The 12,958-nt window shown below is 43.2% G+C and overlaps 1 protein-coding gene and 1 pseudogene across 3 annotated transcripts in view; one reads left to right on the top strand and one right to left on the bottom strand.

Annotated features, from left to right (window-relative positions):
- rnf144aa (ring finger protein 144aa) overlaps nt 1–12,958 on the bottom strand; it is a 60,687-nt gene that overhangs the window by 10,267 nt on the left and 37,462 nt on the right. For all 3 annotated transcript variants that reach the window (XM_024135149.2, XM_024135147.2, XM_024135148.2), the window contains 3 exons: nt 7,860–7,964; nt 3,560–3,620; nt 1,078–1,297 (listed from right to left, as the gene is read on the bottom strand). In XM_024135149.2, the coding sequence (XP_023990917.1) occupies nt 1,078–1,297; nt 3,560–3,620; nt 7,860–7,964 (386 nt within the window). The remainder of the gene's footprint in view (nt 1–1,077; nt 1,298–3,559; nt 3,621–7,859; nt 7,965–12,958) is intronic.
- Nucleotides 4,316–7,109, top strand: LOC139023876 (leukocyte elastase inhibitor pseudogene; annotated as a pseudogene).

The following is a 12,958-nucleotide window of genomic DNA, read 5'->3' as shown; positions in this document are numbered from 1 at the left end:
CACCTGCTGGAGTGGTGTAAAGCTCGGCGCCATTGGACTCTGGAGTCGACAGACAAATCTCGGTTTGACTCGTGGCTAAATGGAAGCCAGTCCCCGCAGCAATGTTTCAACCTCTAGTGGAAACTCTTCCCAGAAGTGTGGAGGCTGTTACAGCAGCAGAGCCCATGATTTATGAATGAGACGTTCGACGAGCWGATGTCCACATACTTTTGGTCATGTACTGTAGCTTAGCCACTGGGCCACCACATTCTAGAGTTTTAAGTAGACAAATAGTCCAAATGCAGGTTGGCTAAGAGTTACGGCCTTGACTTCTATTGGCTCCTTATACTGACATATTATGACTTCCTCTATGACCTTGGTCAACCCRGGCTAGCCTTATCTGAGCCCACGGGTCCCAGCACTATCATCAGGCAATCTGCTCCAGCAATACACTCAGTCATATTAAATATGCACTAGAAGGCACTAGATGACTAGTGCCTGGATGGTTATGCATGAGAGCAGCTGGCTTCATGGAGACATCAACACAGCGGTAGCTAGGCTGGTATCCAGGGTGGTAAATACAGGTTCCCACGGGGACCAGAGGCTGTGTCCTCACAGTGTCCTCAGTAGAGGGGTGAGAGCAGGTGAGGGCAGATCATCAACCACAGGAGAAAACAACTACAAGCTGTTTGTGTGTGTGCGGGCGCGCGAGCGCGTGAGTGTACGTGTGTGTGGATAATGGCACCAGGGTTTCCAGGGTAAGGACATCATTCCTGTCAAACGTACGAGTTTATWGTCTCAACAACACAGTGTTTACAGTGTGGCTCATTGCGGAAAGCCAGTTACCCCGATTGATTGAATGAGAACCTAATGTTTTTGGGATGAAATGTCATTCAACGGTCACGGAGTCTAACCTCTCTCAACTAGCTTGAGGAGGTGATGGGGAGGAGAGTGCGATTGAGATGGTGAAGACAGAGGAGGAAGAAGAGGAAAAACTCCAGCTCCCTCTATACCTGGTCTCTAGGGATATCAAAGAAGTGATGAGGTGGAGAGGAAGTGATTGATATGATGAAGGAAGGGGAGAGTCCAGTTCCATACCTGGTCTCTCCGGGTAGGAAAGCGGTGATGGGCAGGTTGTTCTCCTGGGGTGGGCAGACCTGCCCGGGGTGCCAGTTAGCCTTGCAGGCCGAGCAGAACTCCAGGGTGCACACGGCACACTTTACCAGCTGGGGCTGCGCCACCTCCATCTCCTTCAGCTGGCACACTGCCTGGCACGACGACGATGGGCACCACGTCCGGCACGGGTCCAGAAGCACCTCTGTGGTGGCACAAAACCAGGTGTCACCACCAACAGTTCTSTATACAGTGACTGCTTCCAAAGCATGGTGACAGGCCATGAGGTCACGAGGTGATTGTAGCACCTATGTCTCTGTGTTAACACACACACACACACTTTCTCATTTGCAATGGCTTTTTGCACAGATTACAGATGGATCCATCTGATGAGAAAGTGTGTGTGTGTGTGTGTGTTAACAAAGACATAGGCACCATGTGCCGGACGTGGTTTACTACTGTTGATAGTTGTCTTTTTTCGTGTCTATTAATAAAACATTTACCTTTTTATTTCATGCTTTTGACCGATGCACAAGTGCACACTCTCGGAAGCACAAGTGRCATTTGACATATGCACACACAGATCAGCGGCTAAATCAACATCTAWTTTTCTCCAATCACCCTATTTAAATGTGCTTCTACCAAACTAAAACAAAGTTGGCAGACGCTCAATGTTTGGTCTGTGGCTACAAAACAAGTCCAACCATCCTGTCCCAATGACTAACACACAGTGCTTGCCATCACATGGCTCTGTTCTGTTGACTCTCGCATGTTCCTCAGTCTGTTGCTGTTGAACCAAAATGGCAGCCCCCTGTCCTGCTGTRTGTGCTGCTCTGGCTCTGCGTCTCTCCATCRCTGTGTGTCTGTGTTTGTGCCTTTGGGTGGGTGGAGTACCTTCGAGGCACATGCCATATAGAGTGGGTGTGCAAGTCTCTCTGAGGTTAGCGTGGGAACCCCATGTCACAGATTAGCACATATCATAATCACAATATTATTCACATTTTTGATGGTATTTGTTGGTGATGGTTTGTTAATAATAAAAGTTCTAAATGTGCTTTATGAGTAGCGTATGACCTTAGGGTGGCATTTGTATGACCATAAATGGGGCTTTGTCCATTCTGATTGTTTTATACTGTTCAATGAAACTTCAACCAAAAGTTGGAATATAGTAGGCACTTTGAATAGTGAAAAAAACAGGGCTATTGGGACAGGGAAGGAACCAAAGTGTTGGMCAGTGTTTCCCAGTGGACAATAATGAATGCTACATAAAAAAAAAAAAAAGTATTTTACTGTTGCTTTGATGTAGCTAAAATGTCCATGCTTTGCTATTCCTCTCATATTTAGAATATACCATTGCGCAAACATGCTGATCTAGGCCTACACCAGCACTGGTATCAGGCTGTATTAGCTAGCTATCTACTTTTGCTCTGACTAAGTACATTTAGCTAGCTAGCTGGCTAGCTGACTAGCCAGATCTGCAGCATTGCATCTGCACCATTGACCATGAAGACTGARTGCGGGTGGTTGTTGCGACTCATTCACTCGTGGTAGCGCAAAAACTGCTCTCCTTGAATGACAGGGGGCGGGGAATGGTGTGTGTGGAAGGAGAGAGACGACTCACGTAGCAAARGGAGTAAACAACAAAAACTGACATTATTTCACCGCCGAAGAGCCGGCGTTAACACGTTTAACAAACCAAACATTGAAATACCGTTATACAAGACTACATTTAGGTGGGACGGCAGGGTGGCCTAGTGGTTAGAGTGTTGGACTAGTAACTGAAAGGTTGCAAGTTCAAATCCCCGAGCTGACAAGGTACAAATCTGTCGTTCTGCCCCTGAAAATAAGAATTTGTTCTTAACTGACTTGCCTAGAAAAAAAAAAAAGTATACCGCCCGGCCATACACAGCAGAAAGGCAGAATACTCCTCAGTGAGACRTTTACAACACCGCTCACATTCGAAAGGTATAAAAATATACCTTATTAAATATACAGACAACCACAGATGATGAATTCATAACCGAACACAGGGACTAAATATAAAGGCTTTGAATTAGGATATTTAGACATACTGTATAGACATATAGTCCACAGCCAGACACAGTTTAGGTTATGATATAGCACTACCTATCCAATTAACATCACCTTAAATGTACCTGAAAAGGCTTTCCCCTCATACATTTTTGATGGTGGCCGTGTTAAACTTTGACACAGAATTTAGGCTAAACCAGAACACAATAAAAAAAGGTAGAGGGCTGTCATTGTCCTCCAGGTCAAATGATATTGGACTCCAGGAAGAGTAGTTTCTGCCTTGGCAGCAGCTAATAGGGATCCCTAATAAATTCTAAACGGTGTGGGGAGACAAGGGAGCCAGGTGGGGCTCAATTACCTACACACGCACAAATTACCTACACACGCACACGCCTATGAGCAGCGATGCGGTCAGTGCGGTTACTCTCCCACTTACCCCTCTCAAACTGCAGCTTCTTGTATCTCTGCATAATCGCTGTAGCCACTATGCACTCAATCTGCAGGAGGAAGAAGAGGAAGAGTTAGGAACATAATGCCCTTGTGATAGCTTACCAAACGAATAGAGGAACATGATGCTTTCAGCCACACTACAGTCTGAAGATGATCAATTACAAAACCCCACTCAATTCCAGCATAATTAGGACTAGCCCACCGGTTTTACTCACATGTTCCGTGAGAGGTATATTTGCATACTGGCTACATAMGCTAAAGGTTAAATGTAGTCATTATGCAATGATGAAAAAAAACATTCGGGGGTGGGGGGGTTTGAGTGTGAGAACAGTCAATTATGAGTCAAAGACATAACTGTCACAGTGGCTGGATGAGAGACGCCTCGTCTCTGACTGGTGTGACAAGCCGGGTCCCATTAAAAGCCAGTGACTATGATTGATTGAAAACATACGGTCGTGCCGCCGGCCTCCGAAACAGAGAGTGAGAGGTGAGGCGCAGTGCCCTCGGCTTGACCTCAAATCGGGGAAGGACGCAGACGAGCGGGGCCCATCGACTCTGTATAAACACGCTGACACGTCTAGAAGGTGGGCCAGAGCTGAGACGAAGCTAGGCCAGACTGGTTTGTTTGTGCAGGTAGTTTTGGAGAAGACGGAGAGCGATATTCACAGAGAGGGCTAATGTCTGCTCGGCAAGGGACCCCAATTAAAAACACTGTCCTTCTGCAGCCTCAGAGGTCTCTGGAATGGATGTGGAGGTCTTTGAGGTCATGTTAAGAGATTTCTTTGATCTAAATAAAGCACATACATCATATGTATAGTATATGTATAGTAATTAGTAGTAGTTATAGAACAAGTTCAACAGGTCTAAATATCAATAAAAGTAAATAAGTATTGGGCCAGGAAAGACACGAATCCCCGATATATATATTTTTTATGTCTTTCAAATCCACGACGGCCACTTGAAATTCATTGGTTTTGGTCATCAATGCTAATATTAGCAGTTGATAGCAGCGGCTTAGTYAATAAATCTGAAGAGTGAATTAAAGTTTCTCTTGGCCCATACAAGTTTAAAGGTAAGGAGACTATTTCTGTAACTATCCCTTTAAATTGGAACTTTCCACTTCCCCCGCATGTGTAAATAACTACCGTACTAACTGTGTAAATATGGAAGAAAGACAATACTTAAATATATATTCTTTAATTGTTTTTACCGACAGTACATTCGGAGAGTATTCAGACCCCTTGACTTTTTTTCACATCATATAACGTTACAGCCGTATTCTAAAACAKATTAAATGTTAAAAAAATATCAATCTACACACGATACCTCATAATGACAGCGGAAAAAGTTTTTGGGAAATGTATACATTTTTAAACAGAAATACCTTATTGACATAGGTATTCAAACCCTTTGCTATGAGACTGAAAATTGAGCTCAGGTGCATTGATCATCCTTGAGAGGTTTCTACAACTTGATTGGAGTCCACCTGTGGTAAATTCAATTGATTGAACATGATTTGGAAAGGCACACCTGTCTATATAAGGTCCCACAGTTGACAGTGCATGTCAGGGGAAAAAACAAGCCCTAAGGTCGAAGGAATTGTCCGTAGAGCTGTCTGCAGAAATGAAGGTCCCCAAGAATAGAGTGGCCTCCATCATTCCTAAATAGAAGAAATATGCAACCACCAAGACTATTCCTAGAGCTGGCAGCCCAGCCAAACTGAGCAATTGGGGGAGAAGGGCATTGGTCAGGGAAGTTTATATTTTATTTTTTATTTATCCGTTATTTTACCAGGTAAGTTGACTGAGAACACGTTCTCATTTGCAGCAACGACCTGGGGAATAGTTACAGGGGAGAGGAGGGGGATGAATGAGCCAATTGTAAAGTGACCAAGAACCCAAATGGTCACTCAGACAGAGCTCCAGAGTTCCTCTGTTGAGATGGGAGAACCTTCCAGAAGGACAACCATTTCTGCAGCACTCCACCAATCAGGCCTTTATGGTATAGTGGCCAGACAGAAGCCACTCCTCAGTAAAAGGCAAGACAGCCCACTTGGAGTTTGCCAAAAGGCACCTAAAATAGTCTCAGATCATGAGAAACAAGATTCTCTGGGTCTCAGGAAACCAAGATTAAACTCATTGGCCTGAATGCCAAGGGTCACGTCTGGAGGAAACCTGGCATCATCCCTACAGTGAAGCATGGTGGTGGCAGCATCATGCTGTGGGGGTGTTTTTCAGCAGCAGGGACTGGGAGACTAGTCAGGATTGAGGGAAAGATAAATTGAGCAAAGTACTAAGAGATCCTAGATGAAAACCTGCTCCAGAGTGCTCAAGACCTCAGAATGGGGCAAAGGTTCACCTTCCAACAGGACAACAACCCTAAGCACACAGCCAAGACAACGCAGGAGTGGCTTCAGGACAAGTCTCTGAATGTCCTTGAGTGGTCAGAGCCCGGACTTGAACCCGATCGAACATCTATGGAGAGACCTGAAAATAGCTGTTTAGCGACGCTCCCCATCCAACCTGACAGAGCTTGAGAGGATCTGCAGAGAAGAATGGGAGAACTTCCCCAAACACAGGTGTGCCAAGCTTGTAGCGTCATACCCAAGACTCAAGGCTGTAATCGCTGCCAAAGGTGCTTCAACAACGTAGTAGTAAAGGATCTGAGTACTTAAGTAAATGTGATATTTAATTTGACTTTTTTGCAAAAATGTCTAAAAAKCAGTTTTTGCTTTGTCATTATGGGGTATTGTCTATAGATTGAAGAGGATCATCTGTCTGTGCTGAACAAAGAGGGAGCCCCATACGCACTGAGCCTGGCCAACCATCTGTAAAGAGAGCAGTCTTTCCTCAGTGAAACCAAGAAGTACTACGGTGCCGAGTTGGAGGTCCAGTGCAGAGGCTGCAAGGGGGTACGTATAAAGCTGGGTGGAGAAATAGAGGGTACAATGAATTACCTGATGGGAGGGGACTTTCAACTCTTTAACAAAACTAGTGTTGGTGACTGCAATCTACTTCAAGGGCAAATGGAGAGAGGCATTTGAGGAGTCCTGAGAAGATCAGGTTCAAAGTGAGCAAGATTTAGAAACTGCCAGTGGAAAATATGAAAWTTGCATTCAATGTCCACTTGACCTTCATCCCTGATATCAACTTCCAGATTCTGGAGATGCCCTATGAAGGAACCAATGTGAGCATGCTCATTATGCTCCCTGATGAGGGCTGAAGGAGCTGGACTTCACCACCGGGCTAGAGAAGCAGCTCACATATGAGAACTTTGCGGCGTGGACGGGGCCAGTGAGGATCCAGTACATGGAGGCACGAGCGTAACATCCACAATGTAAGTTGGATGAGACCTACAACCTGAATGACATTTTGTCTAGGACGGGCATAGTTGACACCTTAGACTGGTCTAGCGACTTCTCAGGCATGTCTCCCGATGACGACCTGCAGTTGGCTGGAGTGGTGTAAAAGGCCTTTGCAGAAGTGAACGAGCAGTGCACCAAGGCCGCTGCCATCACCGCTAGCTTGTTTGAATAATATGACTTGTTTTCTTCTTTTTAGGAAACCTTCAAAGCCGACCACCCCTTTTTGTTCTTCACCCGCCACAACAACACACAGAAAATCCTCTTCGGTGGCAACTACTGTTCCCTTAAGGCTTGGTCACATGGTTTTCCTTGATGATCTGATGGTACACATGTAATGCATTGTGCCTCACTATGAAATAGTCAGTTACCCTACTTTGTAGTGTCTCCATAGCCAGGTCCCGGATCTGTTTGTTCTTGCCAACTCCATTGCTCAACGTCAAGCCAATCATTGGCATGACAATGAATGACAAGAAGTTGATATGATAGCACAAACAGACCGGCCCTCYGGCTAGTTTCCCCATCATCTATCATGACTGTGTTGTGTCTGTGTAACCTCCCTGTTGTCGTCTCGATATGAACAGACTTTATGAAAGAGACTTCTGTCAATTCTGCATCGATTCTGTTTTGTTGCTGTAAAACGCAAGCATCGAGTCCAGTAAAATCAAATGCAATTATCCTCCAACTTGCCACAACTTTGTGTATTGTGATCATGAATTCACTCACATGAATTATGAAGATGTGCGTGTTCTGATGTAAGAAAGGATTTCTTACAATTAAGCAACTGTTCACTGGAAATAAGCGCCAGCTGAAGTGTGATGGTACAATACATGACTGTTTTTCGTTGAATGTATCAATATCATAATTGTATCTTCCCCTCAATCAAATTATTAAAAGTAAAAATACAAATAGTTGGAAATAATACCTCATTTTCCAATAAGTGTCCTCGTTTTGGACAGGCAGAGTCTGGACAGCTAATAGCAGTTTCAAGGCCCTCTTTGATCAGGAGTTCCACATACTGCTTCAGGCACTGAAAAAAAAAAAAAAGAGCATAACATTGATCTCATTCTATGGCCAGAATCAGAAAATGTGTAGGCATATTGTGTGGTGCGATGACAAACTCCACTGTGCCTCTCCCTCTCTGAAACCCATAGTAGATGTTCTCTGCTTTTGGGATTGACTATTCATTCTGCTATCTATTTCTTTATTTACAGTGTCTGGTTAGCTGAAGAGAAGCATGCTAACCACATAACATTCTAATGAAAGTATTTTTTTAATGAATGAGATAATGATAGAGGGACTTCTAAACTAAGGCTCCTCTCAGCTACAAGATGAACGCTTGCATTGTGGTACAAATCCTGCCCATTCCCTATAAGCAACTGCAGTGAACATTAGTTTACTCCCAAACTAAAAGCCATTGCTCTTTCATAGCTCTGATTGAGCTCCAGTGAACAGGAACGGTATAATCAAAACTGGTTAATGGCGCGATGCTTCACTGTTCAAATAGGCCATCGTCGTAAAACAAGTACAGCAGACCTGATATTTATCACTGAGTTATTGACTTTTTATGCCTCATTATTTTTACGGTTCCGAAAACAAATGGTTTTTCATGTTTTGTATTTCTRCCACTCTCCAAACACTGAGTGGCAAGAGAAATAGCATGATTCATATTAAGGCGGAGGATGAAAGGGGCTGAGTTTTCAAGCATGTTTAGACATTTCCCATGCTGGGAGAGTCATGGCTGTGGTACCAGCTTGCTTGTCAGGTAAAATGTCCATTTGCCTCTCTGTCTTCATGCAACTGGACATCAGTCCAGATTGACTGCAGGAGAAATGTAGTTCAGTGGAGTTTAATGACATGTAAACACTGGAAGATACCAGTTATATTTCTGTACATGCAATGCAAACAAAATAGCAAGATCAGGAAGTCGAGAAGGGATTTAAAGTTGCAGTGAGATTTCAGATTTACCCTGGTAGACGGACCATGGACTTACGTGTGTAGGAGTTGCTCACTCCCAATAGGTCCTAGATCTAAGTATTAACTAAGTATGTGAGGTACAGTGGGGTCCGAAATTATTGGATCCCTTGATAAAGATTAGCAAAAAAGACTGCATAAAATAAATAATAGAAATACTGAGATGCATTGTATTGTAGGCACATTATTTTATATTAATACAATTGCTCAGAGAAAGATTGTTTAAAAAGAATCAAATATCAAAAAAATATTATCTAAATTATTGGATCTCCTGTTTCTAATACTCCAGCAGCCTCACCTTGTGAGGATAACGACACTGAGCCTTGAATATATTTTATATGACATACATGATTTTGTTAACTAGTAAATAGTAGCCTACAGCAAAGTGTGTTTAAATCATTTCTAACTTGTTAACAATTTCTGCTAGTTATTTTTTGCTACCATGTGGGTTTTAGCTTGCGTGAGCCTGCTAACTGAGGAGTGTTAATACACCTGTTTCCAAACATGTTTTTTTTTTTTTTTACTAGTTTTTTTTCTAATCTTAACAGGAAAATGCCACGGGCACTATCTGATGTGTGGAGACATTTCACTGCAGCTAATGTAGAAGGAAAAGCTGTGTACATTTGCAAATACTGTGCCAAATCATGTGAAGAATGCAACAAAGCTGCAGAATCATCTGGCCAAGTGCATAAAGTTGCCTCAGCGGTCACAACTAGCAACTTCTGACAAAAGTCCCTCTACTTCTATTCGAGGTGAAAATGATGAATCAGACACCTTATTGATAGCAARAGCTCATGGTCCTCCTGGAATCAGAAGTTATTTTGACTCAATGGAGGAACGCAGACAGAGAAATGCTGATGAATGTCTTACTCGAGCTGTGTATGCAACTGGTTCACCTCTGATGCTCACAGGCAATGTGTATTGGAAGAGATTTCTGAATGTTCTTCGCTCAGCATATACCCCTCCAACCAGACATGCTTTATCTACTCATTTGCTGGATGCAGAGTTCAAGTGAAGGTCAAGAAAATCAGAGAAAGTAGACTATTGCAATTATCTCTGATGGGTGGTTGAATGTCCGTGGGCAAGGAATAATTAACTACATAATTTCCACCCCTCAACCAGTATTCTACAAGAGCACAGACACACCGGTCTCTACATTGCAGATGAGCTGAAAGGCAGTCATCAATGACCTTGGACCACAGAAGGTATTTGCACTGGTGACAGACAATGCTGCGAACATGAAGGCTGCTTGGTCTAAAGTGGAGGAGTCCTACCCTCACCTCACATCACATCCATTGGCTGTGCTGTTCATGCATTGAATKTGCTCCTCAGGGACATCATGGCACTGAAAACAATGGCTACACTCTACAAGAGAGCCAAGGAAATGGTTAGGTATGTGAAGGGTCATCAAGTTATAGCAGCAATCTACCTCACCAAGCAAAGTGAGAAGAATAAGAGCACCACATTGAAGCTGCCCAGCAACACCTGTTGGGGTGGTGTTGTCATCATGTTTGACAGTCTCCTGAAGGGGAAGGAGTCTCTCGAAGAAATGACCATATCACAGTCTGCCGATATGGACAGCGCCATCAAGAGGATCCTCCTGGATGATATATTATGTGAGAGAGTGGTAAAAGCAGCCTTAAACTCCTGAAACCTATAGCAGTAGCCATTGCGTGGATTGAGGGAGGCAATGCCATCCTGTCTGATGTTCAGACTCTGCTTGCAGAAGTAAGAAGTAAGAGGAGAAATCCATACTGCCCTGCCCACTTCACTGTTGCTCCAAGCAGAGTACACCGCAGTTCTGAAATACATCAAAAAGCGTGAAGACTTCTGCCTGAAGCCCAWATACGCCACAACATACATGTTGGACCCCAAGTATGCAGGCAAGAGCATCATGTCTGCTGCAGAGATCAACAAGGCCTATGGTGTCATCACTACCGTGTCTCGCAACCTTGGCCTGGAAGAGGGCAAGGTTCTTGGCAGTCTGGCGAAGTACACTTCCAAAAGATCTGAGGCTCTTTCCCCTGTTGCCTCCATCATCCTCCAAATCCCACCAACATCAGCCGCCTCAGAGCGCAACTGGTCCTTGTTTGGGAACACACACACCAAAGCACGTAACAGGTTGACAACAGGGTTAAAAATTGGTGGCCATCCGGGCAAATTTTAGGCTTTTTGAGCCTGACAACGAGCCAACACCAACAAGGTTGGAAAGTGACAGTGAAGATGAGGCCTCAGAGTCTGACGTTCAAGAGGTGGAGGTCCAGGGAGAAGACATGGAAGCCTAAGAGGAAGACAACCAAAGCTTTAGTTTCTTGAATATAATTTTACAGATGTATGTTGAAAACTTTTTGGGGAGATGCGATGGGTCATTGGGGATCATTCAATAGTCCCTTTTGTTGTTCAGTGAAATCATCCCATGTGAAGAGTCAACTCATTTAATTAAAGTTCAATTCGTAACTAAATTAAATTAAATTTATATTGGAAGGATTTTATAATTTGCAATTATGTCTACTTAAGATAAGGTAAAAGGTTTATGTTTCTGTCTCCATATGATATGGTAAATATATCTAAACATAATATTTACTAACTTAATATTAATTTGCATATATTTCCACAGAAAGTTTACACCTCTGAATATTCCCCAAAATGTGCAACCTGAGCTGCATGTGGGACATAACTTATATCATAAATATGACTGGTGGAGTTATGAAGATTAAACCTGTTCTTTTTTTTTTTTTTTTTTTCCCCAATTAGTACATTTGAGTTTAACCACAATATGTATTGTATTATTTGTTCTGTCTTTTCTGGTGGATTAAATTGAAATCGCAACAAACTTTCTAGGTCTCGTTTTAAAAATAGCGATATTTGGGAGATTATTTCCTTTTCAAATAACTGAAAGTGAGACGTTGTAATCTGAATAAAGGGGAAAAGGCCATTCTTGAACATGGGGTGAGACATTCTTATTAATTTGCTATACAGAATCTTTCCAGATCCTTGATATACTTCGTCTATGTTAATGGAGTGCCCTCATCAAGAATAAAAAATWAAAAAAGGTTTTCAAGTCCAGAGACTGATTTCGTGGTCAATTAACCATTTCTTTGTGGATTTTGATGTATGCTTTGAGTGAATGTCTTGCAGCCAACTCAGCCCACCCACCCACACAGTGCATTGGGAAAGTATTCAGACCCCTTGACTTTTTCCACAATTTGTTACGTTACAGCCTTATTCTAAAATTGTACAAAATTATACATTTTTCCTCAATCTACACACAATACCCCATAATGAAAAAAGCAAAAACAGGTTTTTAGAAATACCTTATTTACATAAGTAATCAGACCCTTTGCTATGACTCGAAATTGAGCTCAGGTGCATATTGTTTCCATTGATCAGCCTTGAGATGTTTCTACAACTTGATTGGAGTCCACCTGTGGTAAATTCAATTGATTGGACATGATCTGGAAAGACACCTGTCTATATAAAGGTCCCACAGTTGACAGTGCATGTCAGAGCAAAAACCAAGCCATGAGGTTGATGGAATTGTCCGTTGAGCTCCGAGACAAGATTGTGTCAAGGCACAGATCTGCAGAAGGGTACCAAAAAATGTATGCAGCATTGAAGGTTCCCAAYAACAATGGCCTCCATCATTCTTAAATGGAAGAAGTTTATAAAACGCCAAGACTTGTCCTAGATCTGGCCGCCCGGCCAAACTGAGCAATCGGGAGAGAAAGGCCTTGGACAGGGAGGTGACCAAGAACCCAATGGTCACTCTGAATTCCTTTGTGGAGATGAGAGAACCTTCCAGAAGGACAACCATCTCTGCAGCACTCCACCAAAAATCAGGCCTTGGTAGAGTGGCCAGACAGAAGCCACTCCTCAGTAAAAGGCAAACGACAGCCCGCTTGGAGTTTGCCAAAAGGCATGTAGAGGACTCTCAAACCATGAAAAACAAGATTCTCTGGTCTGATGAAACCAAGATTGAACTCTTTGGCCTGAATGCCAAGCGTCGCATTTGGTGGAAACCTGGCACCAGCCCTACGGTGAAGCATGCGG

Source organism: Salvelinus sp. IW2-2015, unplaced genomic scaffold (assembly GCF_002910315.2).
Source record: "Salvelinus sp. IW2-2015 unplaced genomic scaffold, ASM291031v2 Un_scaffold83, whole genome shotgun sequence".
In the NCBI taxonomy this organism is placed as follows: domain Eukaryota; kingdom Metazoa; phylum Chordata; class Actinopteri; order Salmoniformes; family Salmonidae; genus Salvelinus; species Salvelinus sp. IW2-2015.
This window is presented reverse-complemented; position numbering and strand designations above follow the sequence as displayed.